Here is a 21,187-nt window from a genome sequence, read left to right on the forward strand (position 1 = left end):
CCCTTGGTTTGGTTTCCGTGTCAGGAAATCATCACTTTAATTGAAGTCTCCCAAGTAAATAAAGCTTCCCCTCCTGTTCTCCCCGCCCACGCTATATGCAGGTGTTTGAGGTGGTGCTATTTTCCTCCCTAGAGAGATGTGGTGGCCTCTAGCAATTGCTAATTAGCACTCTACTGATCCACAAAGCGCTGTAGAGCGGTTGCTTCTGCATTGCTGCTCACTCAGTAATGGACAACTTCACTTTTGACAGGATGCCAGGGACCTTGCGCACACCTGCCCGCTGCCTGCATGGTTGTTACAAACGGGTTTCTAATAATTAATTGTAACCTTCCARTCACAAGTCTTCCCACCAGCTGCCAGTAACGGTATGTAAGCCCAACCATGGGCATGTCTGATTTCCCCTGCTTGTTAACCAGCTTCACAGCATTAGAATAAAGTCAGGTAAGACCTTCTCCTGCTTGCACCCTTTGAAGTTTCAATTAATTTTTTTTCCCTGACATGGAAATTTTCTAGGTGAGGAATCATGCTTGTTTTGTCTTCTGCTTTCCCTGGTTATTTCTTCACCCCTTCCTGACTAGTCTAGACAGCCCTACCACTTAGGATTTGCCTGCAATGGAAACTTTCCAAGCTGCACAGCCCTCCTCCCAYAGAAAGTGGGCCAAGCTTCTCAAAACCAAAGATCTTTCTACAGCTCAACTTCTTTCTACRGCTTAACCTCTTTCTACAGCTCCATGGCTAACCGTTGGCTTCCAGCACTGAAGAGGTGGGAAGTATCTCGGAGACGGCCACATGAGATGTTCATCGCCTCCACAACCCTGCACAATTTCCAAAGGTATCTAATATCCAGGCAGCACCCTGCCAAGTTGCATCAGTCATGATGGTATTTCGCCATCCCTCCTCAGTCCAGGGTCACCCTTGGAGGCCTCCCAAGCTGCTAACGCTGATGAGCCCAGCTTGGGTGTCCCTGTTGCAGTGCTCTTCTGGCTGGTCTTGACGCTGCCCTTCTTCTGGAGAGCAAAAAGCCCTGTTCAAATTTTCCTTCTCCATGATACGCTGCTAATCTGTTTTGCATTTTATTCTTTTTTTTCCCCCCCACCATGTTCTGTTTTTACATCCTTCTCAGTTTTCACTTTCTCTTGCAGGTTGCTGGCACTATTGACAGCCATCTGCACTTAATCTTTTTGGGGTTAAGTCTTACACACAAATATTTGCTTTCCTTGTTGGCACTTTCATCAGTCTAGGCAAAACTTTGAAATTTCCCTGTGGCAATAGCAGTGGGAGGTCCCAGACAGTAGGGAAGGGGCTTCACTCCCTCCTTCTTCAGGGACTAGCCTCTCATACCATTTGTGGTAGCTGATTTCCATCCAGGATAGGACAGAAACAACCTCCTTTGAGGCTCAGCCATCAAGTGCAGTTTGTAGCCTTGGATYCTGTGATATGAGAGCATATGTGATAGAGATCTACGCAATCACGAGAGCTGATGAGGGGGTAAATAGAGGCTAACAGCATCTTCCAGCAGAAAAATGGGGAGCATCAGATGGTGTAGTAGGAACCAGATTCAAAGCAAACAAAAAGTGGTGATTCCTTGCACAACGGGTGCTGCGGATGTGTGGAAGTCCCTACCTTAGGATGTTACAGACTCTAAAAGTCTGCATGTGTTCAAGATGAGACTGGCTAGCTTCATGGGAGAAAAATCCACTGGAGGTTACTAAATATATAGAAACAATTGAATATATAGAAACAGCTTCACTAGAGTGTCCTTGAGCTGAAAACACTGGAGGTTGGGAGACCGTCAGGAGGAAATATCACATATCCTTGCCCTATTCTTACACTCTTCTCTAGATATCTGCTTTTTGTGTGTTTTTTTTTTTGGGGGGGGGGGTTGGCAGTCTTTTTCTGTATGGGGAAAAAAATCCGTTGCAATTGGTTCATTTAAGCTCTCTTACAGCAAGCAGGTGGCAAGGCCTGTTTCAGCTCTGAACCTCACCTTTGCCTGATAACCAGAGGTAGTGACCAGGGTAGTGACGCCTATAACCCCTGGGTCACCACAGACAGGGAGCAGGTATCAGGTGTAGGCTACCTGAATTTCACATTGTGTTTGTTCCTCCTGGTCAACAGACTCTTCACCCTTCTTCTTGCCTCTTTCTTCTTTGCCGCCATGGGAAACAGTTAATTGCCGATTTTACGAGGCATGGGTGCAGGAGACAGGTCACAGGGTTAGAGGGACCTTCTCATTTTCGTACTAGTTAGGTGGGACAACTGTAATATGCCCAGAGTCCCCTTCTTTAACCAAGTGGGATTCTGCAGGGGTACAAGACTTTGTCAGTGCAAATGATGTGAAAAGACAGGCGGTGAAATCTTGGTGGTGTCCCCAGAGAGAGACCTCGGACACTTGGTGAGTGCAGGGAGTGGGGAGGGCAGGGACAGTCCTCTGCTCCCTTGCAACCAAGCCTGAGTTATTGGCTAGGTTAGTGTTAACTGAATGCTAACCATTAGCTGTTAGCTGTTAATCTCCTACAAACTTCCTTTTGACAGTAGAGTTTGAAGATTCTAAGAAAGTTTATTTCCTGTTTTTAAAATCTGCTCACAAGCATTGCCTCACGTAATTGCAAGAGCAGCATGGCAAAGACAGGTTGCACTGGGAGAAGTTTTGTCCTGTGAGGCCACAGTAGCACCAAGCAGTCTGCCCTCCTAAAACCCCAGGCACAAATCCATCCTTCGACGCCAAGACCCCACAGCAGATACACGCACAATGCGGGTTTCATGCTTATCCTTCAACTTCTCCTGCCTGAGCAATCACCTCTTATCTTTCAGCTGCTTTCTCTGCTGCTAAGCCAAAGAGAAATGGCAGCTTTTTCTTCAGGAGCGGTAAAATCCCTCCATAAATCCCTTACAACTCACTGAAGTTGTCTTCATTAGCAAAAGACAACCCTCCACCTTCCTAACAAACTCATCCCATGGACTGCTCAGAAGCTGGCTTTGCTTGGCTCATGGATGTTAACTGAAGAAACTCCTGCATGTTTTACCTTGGTGGAAGTTTTTGAGAAGATTTTAAGAAAATTGATTTCCTATTCTTATTTTCTGTTATTTAAGTCATCTCAATTTATTGATGGCAAGGCAGTTTGCTGCTTGTCACTGTGTCTGAACAGGTTATCCTGACAAATCTAAGTATAGCACTAAACGAGGCCCAGAATGGAGTCTTTCATGGCCAGAATGGGCCACTTGTTTCAATATGGGAATGAGGCACATGGAGGAGGAGTGGGCATGAAGAAATGGTCACCAAAAGCTGCTTAGCTCAGCTACAGCTCCAAACTACTCTAGCTCTCATTATTATTTTTCTCTTGCAGCCACTATTGGCAATATATTTTTTTTTAATCAGTAAAATATATCACTGTGGCCATGTCAAATGACAGCATGGCCATACAAACAGATGATTTGGTTTCCAGTGCAAGAGAGGGGAAAACTCCAGTCCCAGAGGTGGGGTGAGCACCCATTAAAAAGACAGGTAAATTGATGAACCTCGGCTGATTTCTCAGCCCTTAATCACTCAGGCATTTGACCCTGCTCACTGGGGTCCGTCTGTCCACTCTTGTGGGAAGGCATGTCACCTCTCCACTTCAATCTGCTCATGTTAGCAATGGTTAAATATTTACCGAAACTCATGGGAATTACTGAAGACTGGTACCTTGCTGGGAGGGCGTCTTGGCAGCACTTAAACCCACACAAAACTAAAAATCTTAAGAGAAAAAAAAGAAAGAATAAAGATGTAGCTTCCCCAACCTGGTCTTTGCTGAGACCCTTCTCATTCACACATTTGTCTTTGTACTGTTATCTTTGCATGATTATTTTCATTCATCAAACCAAATCCATTTAAAACCTTTTGGAGACAAGGAAGAATTGTCCCACTTAGTCCAACTTTGCCCCACTTCAAGTACTCCAGAGTAGGATTCAGCTCTAGGTCAGATACCTGGCCGTAAGTAGCAGATTCAATTACCCAAATGGAGGTATCCACCATCATTTCAGGTAGCATGTGGTATCCTTCCTACCCTCCATCTGCCGCTCCAGACAGCTAAGCATCTTCCACAAATCCTGCGTCATATCTGCCAGTCCTGCACAAATGTCTTGGCCAGGCTAGGACATGTCAAATGGCATCAGGAGCCTATGTTTAGGCAACTGAATCCTGCTCTAGGTGCCTACAGTAAAGGTATCCACGTATGAGCAAGGTTGTCTAAGTTATTGTCAAAGGARCCTGCCTATTCAGAAAACATGTATCTGGCAGTTTGTATGGCTCCTATAAGGCCATCGTTTGGCTCTGCAGCAGACCGACTTGGTCAGGGGTTTAGGCGCAGAAGGGATCATAAAGACAGGCCAGCAGCCAAGGTGAAATCCCTTATTCAACATGCCCTGACTTCTGCAGCATCATCCTTCCCGGCAACCAAACACACTGAGGACTAACCTGAGGAGCCTGCAGCTGATTTTCTATTTCCAAGTTCGGTTCTCCCCAAAAATGTGGTCATGAAAGGAATGACAAATTCTAAATAATGCTTTGAAGCAATATAAACTGATACGGTGYTTTAGTACCTGACAAAAGCATATCTTCCAAGGACTTTGGTGTCCTTCAGGGACCACACTTCTGCTTCAAGGTGGCGGGAGACAATCCCATGTCCTGCCTTTTCCTCTCTCAGAAACGGAGTGTTTTACATGAAAGCACCTCTCCTGTGTCTCGTATGGGGCAATACTCTATTCAACCCTCTGACCAGAAGCCATTTGTGGCTTTGTGGTTGGGTTGACTGACTACTTCTGCATGGCCTCTTTAGTTCCCTCCAGCCCAAAAGAGCCCAAAGTGCCTCAAATCAACTTCTCCCATCATAGCCAAGCAGATTTGCAGGATTACGCACTTCTCAAATTACAGGCACAGACTCAAGAGGAGTCTGTAAAGCTAAGTCTAAAAGCTAACTGTATTCCTTACCATGTGATTCCACATCCTTTCAAGTCAGCAGGAGTTTAAATGGAAATGGGACCAGGCTCCAACTTGCTTCCACTAATCATAAGGTAGAACGCACAGCAGATTTTGCTATTTTGTGGACCACTTCCCTTGAATAAAATTTTATTTTCATTTCAAACTCTTAAAAACAAAACCATGCATATCTCACACTTCTTTTGTAGCCCCAGCTGGTATTCTCCATTTTTCCTCTAAAGACCACTATTTTGCACTAACTCCGGGCTCCTGATATTGGAGCACCTGCTGAAATAACTCCTATAGTCCATTCTGCTGTTGGCTGCAGTGCTTTAGAGCCTGTATGCAATGAAATTCAGACTTTCCACACATTTGGGGAGCAATGCTGAAGAAGACAAACTCTCTAACTCCTTCTAACTACTCCTCCAAAAAAATCCAAACACGAAGCCAATCCCAAACCAGAATATTTATGCATGAAATGCATGGAAAAATATGTTCAAAGTTGCATCTAGAGTATATACTTGGAGATCTAATAAAAAAAGCCCTAAAACCAATGGCTGAGTAATTCAAAGAGTCTCATGAAAAAGGTTTTCTTACATGACAATTCCAACAATGTTGCCTGGATTAGAAAGTTTATTCTTGTCGTTACTGCAAGCTTTAGAGTACAAGGCTTTGTATGGTTAGAGAGACTGTTCCTATTTGATAAAGTATTGCTAACATATGTGTCCTCTTTTCTCTTTTCATACCACCATTTTGAAAAATGCTTTTAATTGTATTTATGCATTTTCCACCATTTCCTAAAGCATCCTGTAATTGACTGCAAGCATTTCAGAAAGGGGGCAAGGGGCTTTTGGATTTCAAAACACACGGAATTACTTTAAAGCAATTTAGAAGATTGGATTTAAATCCACAAAATAAAACCCAACATTTTACAAGCATTCAGCTATTCTTATCCAAAAGGCTTTATAAGCTAGAAGATAAAGACTCCAACAGGCATTATAAGCTCTAGGCAAATTCAAGCCACCTGCTCTGCACGGGAACATATACAGAAAGAGGACCCCAGGCAGGGTGCAGTTCTTGTGCCAAGCTCTGGACTTTTCCAGAACACACTAAATCTAAGCCCAGAACTGCTGTAGCCAAGAAAAATGTATGCTGAGAAAGAGACATAGTCAGAGTCGGTATAAATGCTCCAGGACCATGTCAGTCCCCTTTAGTCCCTAATAAATCCAGATGGGGCCAAGGCTAGGCCAGAATGTGAGCTCACATGAGCTCTGTTTCTGCAGAATTAATATATCATCTTCACCCCAAAGGTGAAACTGGTTATTTGCAGGGTTACACTCATTGCTGGGATGCAACATATGAGCTCTTTCAACTCATATACTGTGCTGGGCATGGATTTCAAAATCCATGTGCAGAATACCAAACAGTTGAAACTGCAAGCACAGCTTGGGTCACGGGAAGAACTATTCCATTTGAAGGTGGTCTTGATACTAGAACTGATCCCCTTAGACCTGCAAAAATCATCAGATATTCATAAATAATCAAGACTTTGGTTTTTGAAGTTGTGAGAAAGGCTGTTGTTCAGTGGCCCAGGATGATGGCTATGAGTACAAGTGCTGAATTGCTTTTATCRTTTCAACTCAAGCACTGAGTGCTAAAGGATTCAGAAGGACTCTAGCACTCAAAAGACTTCAGCACTCAAACATCTACCTTCTCACCATACTCAGATATGACAGATGTAGACCTTACATCTACACAGGAAAGTCTTGTAGCTCTGGCACTGAACAGCTGGAGCTCAGCATCAGAGACAGCTTTTACCTCTGTAAAAAGGCAACCAACTGCTTCTTACACAGGTTTTCAGTGGAGTCTTTTCACTTAGGACTCATAAGAACTCATGCCATGTTCTATGTGCCCCAAGATGCACATTCATTAACTTGTCACATTCATTAACTTGTCACTTCAATATCAGTTTATGGGTAGAGAAAGCACCAGTGCTGCAATACAGAGGACACAATGCTGGTATCACATAGTTCTGTTTCCTCAAGCATTTTTATATGCAGCATTTCTGTTGCCAATCTTCATGACTAAAAGGCTAAACAAAACGTGGGGCAGATTTCAGCTCAAAGGCTAAGACACTTAGATGTTAACACGTAGTTGTCTTCACAGAAGATCGGTGTCTAAGTTCTCATAATAGTCAATGGAGATCTAGAGCCTAAGCAAGATGTCTAGTTCCTTCTTGGACACCCTAGTGTGCCCAGGACATCTGCAGTGGACCTTGGATGACTGCTCAGCTTGTCCTAAAACAAACAACTCTATTTGGTCAGCCAAACTGCTCTCCTTTGGTTGCGCTGCCTCGAAGCTTGATTCAGCTGCCCACCTTGAGGCACCAAGTGCCATCTGAGATGCCCATGTGGTCTCCAGCTGCCATTCTAGAAAGCCGTGGGTCTCCTGCAGCTCCTGTGCCTTGCATCCTCTATCTCAGATACCCTAGGGCATCTCAGATGGCAACAGGCACCTACTTCAAGCAACTGAATTGCTCCCATAAAGGTAGGTGTCTTAGTCTGGTCGCTGATTCCTACTCAGAGGTGGAACTGACGGTGACACCCAGCTGGCCCCATCCCTTAACTTTCTGGGCTTGAGGGTAGAAAAAAAATTTTTTTTTATTCTTTTAATGATTTCCATTATTTTTTTTAAAAAGGCATGTTACACTAACTGGAACCACATTTCTAAGCAGTTAAATAGAAGAATACCACACTTGAACAATGGCTTGGTGCTGGTGATCTCCCAGGGCAGACAGAAATGAACTTCTCCCTGAAAGCACAGGACAAGTCCACCATGACCCCTAGTCTGCTCTTGAGTCCTGAACTGCTCTGAATCCTCTTCTAGCTAGATTGCCAGCCTGCATCCTCCCCTTCCACCCATCGTCTGCCTGTGCTGCTGCCCGCATAGACTGCCTGCCTATTTCCAAGCATATTGCCAACCACAGGATAAAAGAAATTCCCCAGAATCTGTAGACGAAGAGCCAAGATACTGCCCCTGATGCATATGGAGAGCAAATATACCACTGTAATATCCACATAACCAGCTAGTTACCGGTGATGCCCATACCAACCCTGGACACTGCCAATGTGCATGTTAATGTTTAAAGTTACATATGGGTGTAGGAGCAGGTTAGGGTACACAATTAGCTCCGGGCAAGCCTGAGATATCTCCATTTCAAAACATAGGAAATGCTGTAAATACCGCGCAAATGTAATTAGCACAGCGTGATAAACACTGTCCGGCAAGTGGCCACCACTAGAGGTTTCTCCTGTTTTCTGACAAAGAGCAGAAACCAAAACAAAGGTCGATTCCAAAGTCCGGACAGAGAACAGGCCAGCAAATGCCTCAGGAATGCCTCTGCTTTGCGATTTTTGTTTTTATCCCTCCTCTATCTTGACACCGTGATGGAAGGAGCCTGCTCCTTCACATCTTCAACATCTGCAAAATGTTTTTGAAGCAACAGCCATGCAAAAGGGGCGGGATGCATTCCAGTGGCTACACAAGGCCACTAACTTGAAAGTGCCAGGACATTTCAAGTCAGTGTTTCAGCTGCTGCTAGACGTGGGTTAAATATAGGAGGGGGTTGTCGCTGAATGTATTTTGGAACCATTCATTTCAAACCAGGAAAGATTTGAGCATAAAATACTATTTCCTGGATACATTTAATCTACAGTTCCGCACCTTTGGGAAAAGAACCAAGAATCACATTTGCCCACCTGCCCTTTGAAATTCAGACTTGAAAAAACATAGACCCAATTAAGATTTCAAGGAACAAATCATGAAACGCTCACCGCACTCAGACAAAATGTGCCTGCCGACGACTGAGCGCAAAACATGTAAAAGGGCTGAAACACAATCACCGACAGCAATAACAACCCCTCCCTGGAGTCATCTTTAAAACTCTTCAGCTCCGATTCACAGCCTTTTCTGAACGTTGGCATTCATGTCCTGCAAGACCGTAGCTGTCTGCAGGACTCAGGTGACTTGCGAGGGATTTTTAGAAAAATTTGCCTGCAGGCTGTTTTCTCAACTGGTGGTGGGGTGTGAATGCTATCTGCTAGCTCCTGGGGCTGATGAGCCACAGCATGGGGGAGCTAGACCCTCTCTGGAGGGGACAAGTCACAGCTGTCACCACGGCCATCCAGCTCTAGAAATGAGAAGCACACAGGGACAGAGCACTCTCTGAAACCTTATATGGTCCCTCCAGGACCCACATTATGACCCACGCAACAGGTCTTCCTCCTGGAGACAGGTGGTGAAAGGAGAGCATCTTCTGACCAAATAACCCACTGCAACCCTCCAAGGAGGACCAAGGCCTTGTGAGTGCCAGAGGTTTCACCACATCAGTTGGTTACACATTTCAGTGGACTATTTCCTCCTGACTGCAGGGTAATGTGGTTTTTAATTTTCTTTCATTTACATCTGTTGTTTTTTAATTTGCCTGATGACAGATACCTCCCCAGTAGAGGTGCTTACAGACCAAGAATAAGCTGCCTGCTTCCTTTACACAGAAAGACCATGTACATGCAAATTATCACCTTAAGGCATGTTTTATAGTCCATGAATAAACTTTCAGCAACTGTTCTCCACCCTTCTGAGACTTCAGGGCCCTTTTAAAGCATAGGCTGGGTCCAGTAGAGCTCTCCTACTGCCGCACGCAGCTAAGCCCCTGCCTCATGTCTCTCCCCTCCCATATCCCAAAATGATGGTTTTAGGTGGAAAAGAGCTTGCCTGCTCTGTAGCAAAAGAGAAGATTTCAAGTGTATGTGGCTGTTCTGTTCACTCTTCAGAGAATCTGAAATAGGACTTCTTCCCCCATTTAGTGAAAACGGGGACTTACAGCAGGTGAGTTTCTGTTCCTTTCCTCAGCCAACCTCAGTAAAGCTGTGCCTCCATTTTGACTTTCCTTCTCTGAATCTTTCTTAGACTACCGCCCAGTTATGCAACCAACTGAATTTTTTCCACAATAAAAACATAATCAAAAACATTCAGGAGAATGTAATTGTGTTCAGACCCTGCATAAAGGCTCTGTAAAGACAAAAAGGAAGCCAAGCAAATGAACGTGATCTGAAACAGATTCACAGTGAGGACGAATGAAGATGTTAAAGCCATTGCATTTTGAGGCAACGAAGAGGAAGCACGTCACTGTCAACCTGAAGAAGGAAGCGAGGCTTCGTACCCACAACATTCTTTCATTTGGTCTTTCAAATGACCAAACCCAAAATACTGGCATTGCCAGTGCAACAGAGTTGGCATATAAGGCCACAAGGGGAAGGACACAGGATCATGAAGACTTGGTTTAGAACCAGAACAACTATTTACACTACTTCTGGGTCCTGGCCGTGCTGGGGACAAATCCTGGTTCAATGAGATCAAAGAGAATTTGCTATTGTCCTCACTGGGATATGATATAGAGCTTAACACGCCTGCCTTGCTTTCCCCATCTGCGGAAGAGGAATAGTTCTTCCTCTATCCCTACGTGGCAATGAAGACAAGTTGGTTTGAAGATGGAGGTAAGAAAGTATGAGGCTGCTCTCGTGTCCTGCATCTTGGCTCAACAAGAAACACGGCAATGATATTTCCCCTCACAGTAGCTGGGACTTCTGCTGGTTCCAAACTGATCCAGGAAATGTAGAAATACCAGGAAAAAAAAATCCATTAAATGCTTTCAAATCTCAGGAAATACTTGTTTTTTTGCTTGGTCTGAAGTTTCTTGGGCAGAAATTCAGCCCTGGCTTTCCATACATATTATTTTGTCTTCACATTATAGAGTGTCATGGAAACTTGCTTCTCCCTCAGTTTGTTTTTTCCTACTGTCATTCATTTCACAGATGACTGGACTACAGCTGAAGTCATAATCTTCAAAAAAAAACCCAAACTGGGACAAGCAGGGGCAGCGAAAGGAGGTACTCATTGCACCGGATGTCAACGGCTCTTGAAGTGATTTGAGTGGAAACCGACTGCAATTGGTCACAGGGAAGCTGGACTCAGGGTTCCCAGAAAACTGCTGCTCTGGGCTGTCGTTTCGCATTAGTCGCTGCTGCCCGTGACGGGCTGCGCACTTCCCGGGGCAGGCGGAGCAGCGAAGCCGCTGAGATGGTGTGACGGAGCGCAGCGGGCAGAGGAAACCACTCTGGGGGAATTTGGAAACCTGGTTGGCTCTCGAAGGCCGGCCAGGCTTTAAAAGTCTCCGTCTGCAGCTTCCATTAGGGAGCTGAACTGCTGTTTCCTCAGAGGCAACTTGGCTTGCTGTTTGTGAAAATAAACATCAAATTGCATAGGCTGGGATAAAATATGTCTCAAATTGAAAGATCTCATCTCCCTTCAAGCCACAGCAGCTGATCCGGTTACAGGCAACATTACAGGTGTCCCGCTTGCCAGCTGCCATCTGGATTTCGGTTGTTGTTGTTTTTAATAAACATGCTGCTCCATTTTTTTGTATCTCACAGGTGGCTCAGGAGAGAGAGTAGCTGCAAGAAAAGACTTTCCCTGGATTCAAGGTTTACTGTAGCCAGCAACTAAATGAAAGGCTGGCTCTGGCTGGAGCACAGCAGGAGCAGTGTGCGCACCATGAACGGATCCTGGCCCAGGAACGCTGGTCTTGGACCACAGGAATCACCCTTCCCAGCTGTTTGACAATACAAAGCATGTATTTGCATACATGAAAGCACCTAACACATTTACAGACTTGCAGAATTACAGAGGGGCTTGGCAGCGCTCATAATTGGGCTGAAAACACAGAATTTGGGGACCTCCATCATTCATTTTGGCTGTTCTTGGCCCAGAAGCATGAGCACCACTCTGCATGTATTTCCCTAAAGAACCGGCCCAGACTAAGGTCCAGGAGAATCCAGGCGGGTGAAGAACCAGGTGCACCCAGCTCAAATGTTTCTCACTTCCTTCATTTGCTTCTTCCTCCAGGTCCCAACCCTACCAGAAGCACTGGAATATTTCCAGTAAATTATTGACAATGGGGTGCCAAGAGACATTTCTGAGCATCTTCCAGTAGTTCTCAGGCTAACTCAATACTTTTCAACCCTAAGGTTGATAAATCAAGAGACAAGTATGAATAATAAGCACGACTGGCTCAAAAAAACCCAAAACCCATTAGCTACTTCTTTAGATTGCATGTTCTGTTTTGCCTTGGTTTAGTAAGATAATATGTCCATGCTATAACAACATGGGCCTAGATCCTCCTCCTTGGAGACCAGGTCCCCGATACCCCAGGCAAGCACTTTGCCTAGGAGAGCCTGTGTTGGGGAAGGTGATTTGGACCTGGACGTGAGCCTTCAAGCATGTGCTGCTCCCACACCTCTTCCATTTCCAGCTCCAGTAACTGCTCAGGTCCCCATCAGCTCCCCCACCGATGTCTACCAGTGCTTCTGTGCCTTCATCCTTCCCCAGCCTATGTGCAGTGAGATGTCCTTTTTCACCTTCCCAAGTTGGGGATACTGTGAGCAGTAGGGCAGAAAAACAGAGGAAMCACCAAATTCCTCACACACAGGGAAGGAGCCAAGGGTCCAAAYTGGCCTCCTAGTGTCTTTTTGCTGCTTCCTCTTCCAGGAGGACAGTGTCGTCTCCAGAGGGCATGGGACAGAGAGAGGTCCACCTTTCTGCTACCTTTATACGGGAGATGGGGGAATATAAAAGGTTCTCTCCAAGTAGGGCAGGAATTTGCACGAGGATTGGTGCTTTCTGCATCATTGCAAGAGCAGTTCCAAACTGGGTTGAAATTCACAGAAAAATCATGGCGCTTCTGCTAACACCTGCCTGGTGTCTCTTCCCTCCTTCTCTGCTCAGGGAGCAAAGCACGTGCAGCAGATACTTTTCCCTACGCAATTCTTAACAGGATATTCAGCCACATATGACTATAGTAAAGCACATGACACCTTTACACAATGTTCCTGCCTCATCTGCAAACGCAGGCAGTGCTGAAGGCCCCGGAGGAAACAGATTCTCTCTGAACTGCCAGCCCACCTTTACACGTGGATGCTTATGGGGGTAGCTTCAAACCTGGCGCTTTCCTTCAGTGGGAGCAATCTCTCTACYGCGTATGAAAAATTCATGCCCTGAGACAACAGCAGATGGGAGAAGTTAACAACCTGCTCTTCATACAGCACAAACCCACCAGGGCATGAATCACACCAAGGACCCTTCATTGGGAAGCACAAAGCAAGAGATGGATGTGCCAGAACGAGTCTGAAATTTGGAGCAAGAACTGCCGAAATGTTTTAAAACTAAGCACATCCTTCTGTGTCCAACAGACTATTTTCCATTTCYCTCTCCAGAGGGAGGTATCTCTCACCCCAGTCTCTCCCAAACATTGTGCTAACACAGAGGGGCCATGACTGGCTCATTGAAAGTCCTGTGTCTCCTACATGACCTGAGACAAGGGTGGAGACATYCTACTTGTGCTGCACAGTATGGCGTTAGCCCCATGCAGGTAGTTGCATTTTTCCAGCACTACTGGGAAACAYAGTGCTTTGGCCCTTGGCTGAGAGTCAGTGGCCAGGGACGAGGCCTTGTCCAGCTGAGCAAACACTGCGGCAGGATTTGTGCTTAGCTGTAGGTCTTCCAGCCGCCTGTGGGCTGGAAACCCCAGGGATACAGCACGCCTTCCGGCAGCCTGGGCTCTGAACGCGAGAGGGACCAAGTGGGTTCCTCAATGCGCGTCGCAGTGTGCAGAGCCCGGCGTGCRGCCGCTGGTGGTTTCCCACCCCATGGCTGTGGCTGGAGGAGGCAGACTGAGAGCTCACTGCGGAGGTTGCACACAGCAGCAGAGAGCCTCATGCYGCATGATCCTGAATGATTGAATGCATTTGACAGGACTTCTTTAAAATGCGGCTCCAGATAATTAAAAGCAGCCTGGAGCCATGTGGGTCCTCATTCAGCGCTAGTTCCTGGAAGGATTGCCATCTCGCCCTTCGGAGCCGGGAGCTGTGTGCGTACATGCACATACGCATGGACGTCTAGGCATTTCCTTGCCTGGCAGGCTGGAAACAGGATATTTTTAARGATATCATGAACTTTAATGTATCTGTGACATAGGCTGACTCCCAAAGAGACCTGTGGTCTGGAGTACTCTGCACCAGTTGGGAGGGAACAAGTTGGTCCAAACTCCTTCATCAGGAGCTGGGACCCCGATTTGGGACTTCCCTCACCTTGTCTTGCACCTGCTTTGATAGCAAGGCAGCCARCTCGCCTCCTGATAGAGAAATAAGATATTGGGACATCTCTGTTAGGCACCCTAAAAATCCTACCCAATAGAGAAATTTATCCATTTCCCTCCTGCGAAGCATTCAGAACACTTTCTGGGTGCTATAAATACAAGGAATACCATAAGCAATGGAAAAGTCYCATGGCTAAGACTGTTTTATATTCCTCCATGACTCTTTATTCTGTGTTTTAGCAGCCTGTGTGCATGTGGGAGGACAGAAAACGGATCGGGGGATGCCAATCAGCCCTCTATGAATCCTTTACCACAAGCTGGGTGGAAAGATTTGGAAATGAGTCAACGCCATTTCCACGCCAAAAGACTCTCGGGATGTCACCCAAACGTATCAACTGTCTCGTCGTCTCCCCTCRTCCCAGACGCTTGTCAGCAGTTCTCCATTTCATCTAATACTGCTTACATTTATTCAAATTAAACACAGATCGTAGGAAGAGGGCACACTGTCCCTGGGTGCATTACTGTGGGGAAAACAGAAGCACTGCAAATCACTGTTAAAATGCCAGAAATGATGAGAACTTTATGTCATGCTATTAGGCTAACGAAGCGACAATCCTTCTAACAAATGGCAGGGAAGGGAACCTAATATTAAAAAAGAATCTCAAACCTCTAGTTAGAGGGCTCTGTTTTCATTTATTTTAAGGTCGTTTTGCCCTGCTCTGGCCACGTAGAAGTGTTTTAAACTGAGAATATTTTCTATTTCTCTAGTCCCATACGGAGGATCCTTTATGTGGCTCATGCCACAGGCAAATAGGCAAAAGGCAAGTGTATGGGAATTAAAAAAAGACTGTTTTATCCAAGCCTGGCAGGGCAGGTTCAACATGCTCCATGATGTGCACAAAGGCATGTCAAGCCAGGTTTGTGTGCTCTTTCCCAGACCAGTCCTTCGCCTAAAACTGCTGGGTCTGGACTCGGAGACCTGTGCTTTCCAGTCCTCCCAGCACTCAGAGCAGAGGAGGGAAGAAACTCCTCAAGAACAGAAATGCTCAGCTTTTAAAAGAAAAAAAAACTAAACAGCCTTTTTCATTTTATCTCAGTGGATATTGTAGATGCTTTTAGCTTGAAATCCCTTAGTAATGAGCTAGTTTTTCTAGGATTTGGTACAATTCATGTAGAGGAGTCATTTTCAGCACTATAGATGTCGGTCTCGTCTCCATCACAGCGGGAAGAGCTGCAGTCCCTGCACCCGAGACAGCGCCGGTTCCACCAGGATGACGGGTTGGCTGATCTTCCCTGACCCCACTTCCCGGCAGCCGGCTCCGACACCTGCCACGCTGCCATTCGAAACGCTCCAGGCGTGCTGCGATGCTCAGGACCAGCCAGCTTTCTTCTTCCTCTCCAGCAGAGCTGGAGCGTCCCAGGCATGTCTCCAGTAGGTACCTAGGCACACCTTCTAGCTACGATAGTATTTAATCACTCTTTAGACTCAGARAGGTCAGAAAAATTACAGAGCCGCCTCTCAAATTTCCCTCTTCTTTTCCCCTCTGCCAGGGCAGAAGCAGCCACACTCCAAGCGGATGGGGCTGTGCGGCACGGTCGCCGCCACGTGGTGTGATGCACGGGTGCACAGCCGTCATGGGACACGGGAGCGCGTCTGATCCTTGGAGTTGTTTCGGGAAGATGAGGAAGGCCTCCCCGTCGGCTTGGGCAAGGCAAGTCTAGACTCAAAGCCTGGACTTCCCCTGCTTAAAACAAAAGCCAGTTCCTACAAGCTGATTTACTGAAGGAGCTTAGAAAGGCTTCAGCTTTGATTCCAGCTGAGAAACAGCTGATTCTGTTTAAAGAGCTGTAGGAAGCAGAAGGCACCACGTGCATCTGCTCGCAATGGGAAGATGGACCAAAACAGCTCCCTGTGGCAAATATTATGCAAGTTCTCCTCCAGGAGCATGAACAGCTTTTGCTGAAGAYGCTCTTTCTCTACGATTCAGGCCCTTGCGGTCTCATGAAGTGTCACTGCCGTCCACCCGGCCGAGGTTGCCAGGGCAGAAACAGGAGGCYGGGTCTACGCTGAGCATGTCCACAGCTTCAGAGAGACTGACTCAGGGAGCGACCCGACTTGGTGGCTCTGCACGTGTGCACACCACACCGCCTTTGCTCCAACAAATAGCTCAGAAACTACTAGCGCGTAGAGGAAGAATGACACTTAATTTAATTTCCGCTTTGCATAACAATAGGAAGCACAACTAYGCAATTGCATCGCTTTTCTTATCTGGTTGGCTTTTTAGCTGCTCCAAAGCCTCGCAGGTGTTGTAATCAGATGAGACATGTTACAGCAGTTGAAGCATCACTGGAGAGGAGACCCGAAGATGTTAAGCAGATACTTGTAGACTTAACTGCCTTGCTAACATGCTAATTGCCTGACTTTTTATCTGGGACACTAATTACTCACAGAAAGGCTTTATTATTACCAAAATAAATCTCTGCAGGTCTCTCTGAAGACAAGGCTGTTTCTGTGAAGGGGGCGATCAATCTAAGTCAGTTGTGGCCCCGAGGCTCGAGAGGAGGAGAGGCAATGCGTGGAGGGAGCCCTAATAAGAGACGCTATCTCTCCCGCTAATCTCACTGGGCTAATTGAAGTTATCGGACTCCTGAACTTCAGGGCGCTTTATCACAGCACTAATGCTCTAACAGCTGCTCAGGGTGAATTTAACACATTAGCGTTAATGCCCCTGTTATGATGCACACGGGATCATTTTGCAAATCTCCGGTGTGGAGAAAAGACGGGAGAAAGGTGCCCTGTAAAGAAAGCATTGCACGGCCTCAGGCCAGGAGCCTTTCTGCAGCCTTGCCCAGGAAGCTCAGAAAAAGCTTAAACAGAAGCTAAAAGACCCAGTTACCCTATCAGCTTGTTGATAAAACCAGGAGTTAAATCTCCTCTGAATAATGAATAACCACAAGCACTATTTGACACCTTCTACCTTATTACCACCAGACCTTGAGTCACTTTGTGGTCCTAATCCCTAGTCTGCAGACAAGGAGACCAGGACTTACTTAAGGGGTTGCACATAACCCCACAGAAGGCCAAGCCGGGGAGGAGAAATGAGAGCGGCGGGATTGGCACCCGCAAGGCAAACCCGCGCGCGTGACGCGGAGGCCTGCAAGGGTTTGCGAGCGATTTTAAAGGTGCTTGGGGAAGCAGAGGGGGCAGCGGAGAAGGGGCAGCTCGCGGCGCCGGAGGCGACCTGGGGGCTGTGCTTCGGGCAAGGCGGGCGCAGCGCGGTACGCACGTTCATGAGGCCGTCAAACGGCATTAACCACTTCGTACCTCTGCGGGTTTTCCCTCAGGGGGTCCACATGAGGCTTGGGTAAAAATACAGAGCTTTTAAGAATTTTAATTAGGTTTTCATTACCTTTTAATTGTTCCTTTTTTTTAATAGAAGCGCCTTATTAAAAGAAACTGCTGCAGCTGCAAGATTCCTTTTATAGGTCAATGCTACATTTTTCCGAGGGGTGGGGGGAAAAATCGATATGATTCTAACTCCAAAGGGAAAAAAAGGAGATTTTCCATGTTATCATCTCCCCCAGTATCAGCCCCGGCTTTCAACCAGGCCTGGAGCCCAGGTACGCTGCAAGCGGGGGCCCCTCGCTCCGCTTTAGACGATCCCGCGGCAGCGCGGAGCAAAGCTACAGCGACGCGTTACAAACCCAGCTTCAGCCCCAAGCCAAAAGCTCAGACGGGAACTAGGGGCTTTAGCAACCACCCTGGGGAAACCAATGTGACGGCAAACCTGAGTGGAGCAGAAGGTCTGCAAACATCACTAAGAAGTGAGCCGAGAAAAGTCAGGACAAAGCCCAATTACCAATTTTCTGTGCCTACAGAAAAGACGTCCTGAGCTACTGTCGCTCTCCGGCGTGGCCAGAACACGCACCTGAATTTATGAGGCTGCGGGGTCACTGCAAAGCGGCGCCTGGCCCTCGGCCCAGGCTGCACGGGGCTTAAAATCGCAGCTGGAGCTCGCGCTGAATGACGGTAGCAGGCCCTGGATGAGGAGTGTATTATCCCCAGCGAGATGTGTCTTGGGTCTGGCCTCCGATTACCACGTGCCCAGGGGCTTCCCGAAAATAAAGGGTGCTCATGTGATGGAAAAGGCAAAGCCGTGCATCCATGTACTGTGTCACCCCATCGGGAATTTCCTACGTGTCTACTTGCTCTCTTTGACATCTTCCCCCCAACTTTATTTCTCCCCTCGTGCATGTGAAAAGTGACCAGCAGGTTTGTCCTCCTCCTTCCACCGACGCTGCAGAACCAGCAGCCTCCTTCGCCCTCAGGGGAACAGTGGGACCCTCCCGGGGTACCTCCAAGCTCAACCTCACAGAGACACTTACTTTTATTAGAACGGCTGGAGGAAAACATGCAAAAGGAGGGCCTTCTAGCTAGAAATGCCAAAGCGATGGCGTTTGCATGCAGGGAGCGATGCAGYGCCTCTGCCCCAGTGCCCCTGGGAGCGGGCAGGGGGTGGCAGCGGCGTTCCCAAATCACGCTGGCGCCTCGGCCCCGCGGCCGGCTCGGACGCACTCAGCAGAAGGTGTCTCTCAGGGCACTGGGAGCRACGTGACGTTAGGCAAAAGACATCTGCTTATCCCAGCGCTCACTTACCTCCTGGCTGAGGAGCCCCAAGGTACAAACGTGAATTATTCATCGTGACCGTACGTGCTTCCAGCACTGACTTCTCCCTCAAAACGCCTCCCCCAGAAATATAGCAAAAGTAGGGCACAGGGCGACGAGCAAATACAGGGATTCAAAAAGTCTTTTGGAGTACGAACGGCTGAAGCAAGCAGCCACGAAGGCAACTGGGAAAGCCGACGTTGTTGCTTAAACTTGCAAAGTAACAGACAAAACGCTGAGCATTTGGAACTGCACCGAGGGCRCGGGCACGTTGGAAAGGGCTGGGACGCCCCTTCACCACAGGGAAAAAGTCCCAAACACCCAGTGCTGGGGATGGCTGGGGCACGCGGCTGCAGAAACCCCGATGCACGAGAGGAGTGGGAGCACGGTCAGCCCCAGCTGCTTTTAACTGCAGAGGAAGCTTTTACTTTTCATTGCACAGGGAGGCAGGGGGGGGACAAAGCGTCCGTCGGCTGCGCCCAATTTATCCCCCCGATGTGTGCGTGCCGAAGTATTTAAAAGCCTCGGCCGGGGCCCGTGCGACAAGCAGCTGTAACTCCACTCTAATCCGCTCACAGCTGCGCAGGGCCAAAGAGCGCAACAGCTGAAACGCGCTTTTGCTACACATGCTTCAGGTTGCCCAAATTTACCCTGGGGGGTTCTGCCTTGTGATTTCCATTACAGTCGGCAGGCGAGATTCACTGCTGGCATAAGCGAACACCGATCCATCAAGATCCCCTATATTTAGCTCAACACGGCTAAATAAACAGTGCAGAGACATCGCGAAGAGAGCCTGGGAGTTGGACTCTGCAGTCCCTGGATGCCACTTTGCTCCCCGGGAGCAAAAGCTGCGGCACTGGCTCCCTTCCTTGCCAAATACACAGCTCCAGGGTGCTGGGAAACCTGCGGGCTGGCCGGGGAGGAGGCAGGGGCTGGAGCCCGGGGTTCTCCACCAGCAAACCGGCAGCTCCAACTTCGCATGCTGGCCGTCAGCCAGCTTGCAAAGAGAAAGTCCTCAGCTAGCTCCCGAGCCTCCCCATCTATCTCCCAAAGAAGCCACCAGAGCTCCTGCCACTGCACAGAAATATTGCTGCCTTGCAGGCCTTGCATGAATCAACAGGAGAGGAGATGCAAGTGATGACGTACGTCCCATCATTCCCGACCTAGAGAGATGCTTAAAATGTTCTCGGCTGCTAGTGGGAACTGCCAGCTTCATAAAACAGGGCATGAAAATGAAGAACTTACTTACACAGTTCCACTTCCACTAATGTATACGCACACACAGCACACGTATACGCACGCACACTGCCCATCGCTCCCCACAGCCAGGAAAGTATTTATTAAAAGTCTGCATTTGTTTCATTTGCTACGTCCCCATAAAGCTCAGAAGCCACCGGAAACATGCGCACTAGTGGACTTTCCATACGAAAAATGTCCTTTCTTAAGGTGGAATTGCCTACAGGGTGAACTACTCCTTGGGGTCTCCCTTGAGAGGAGAAAGAGGCACTTCATTTGGCTTACCCTGAAGGAGGTGCCTACACCTGCTTGCATGAACCGTGCCCTCAAGAGCCTGTTTTTCCCCAGCAGCTATAGAGAGAGCTTAGGGCAATTAGTTTGGAAGTAGATGTTAATGCTGAAGTTTGGCAAGAGCAAGCCCTTACAGCCTGCCACGGTCCAGACAAGGCCACAACTTTCAGTACAAACAGGCATGAGATGAACACAGAAGTAAGAAAGCAAAGCTCCCCTCCTGAACATTTCAGGTGAGGTCAAAGTATGGGGTCTGCAAATAGCAAAGGCCAGCAATGACCTGGTTAGATTAGAACAGCAATGCCGGTTTGCAAATACAGCTCATGAGCAGGTTGCGTACAGGACCTTGCTCAGGTTGGTGGGAAGTTAAAGAGTTAATGCAGAGATCAGCTTTGAAAACAAGAGTTTAACATCTCCCCAACAGTGCTGCTGCCAAAGGATCAGGAAAATCAGGAACCCGCTGATCTGTGACCATACATATCTGCGTTCGCAAACAATGCGGATAGGTCCGCATCCGCCGAGAAAGCTAGCGCGGGATCATGAATGAAACCCTTACCCGGTTGTCCTCCTGGATCTCCCAGTCGCTGGCGAAGCTCAGGGCGTGCTGCGCCTGCGAGCAGTTAGCGAACTGGAACAGGCTGGAAAACGCCCTTCTGTTCTCCTGCGTGTCGGGGAATATCGCTTCCTGGAAGTTCACCCCGTGAGGGAGGAGGATGTAGTTCTCGTCCATCCTGAAACACAGGAGAGGCCGGCGGGCTCCGTGAGCGCGGGCTCCGGGCGCCGCCGGCGGGACGGGACGGGACGGGGACGGGGACGGGGACGGGGA

The 21,187-nt window shown here is 47.8% G+C and overlaps 1 protein-coding gene across 1 annotated transcript in view; it reads right to left on the minus strand.

Moving 5' to 3' along the window:
- The window catches only part of CCDC3 (coiled-coil domain containing 3), a 38,916-nt gene extending 17,825 nt beyond the window's left edge, over positions 1-21,091 (minus strand). Inside the window, exon 1 of the mRNA XM_026091275.1 lies at positions 20,918-21,091. Coding sequence (XP_025947060.1) covers positions 20,918-21,091 — 174 coding nt within the window. The remainder of the gene's footprint in view (positions 1-20,917) is intronic.
- Between the last annotated feature and the right edge of the window lie 96 nt (positions 21,092-21,187).

Source organism: Apteryx rowi, unplaced genomic scaffold (genome assembly GCF_003343035.1).
Source record: "Apteryx rowi isolate R43461 unplaced genomic scaffold, aptRow1 scaffold_9, whole genome shotgun sequence".
Classification (NCBI taxonomy): Eukaryota; Metazoa; Chordata; class Aves; order Apterygiformes; family Apterygidae; genus Apteryx; species Apteryx rowi.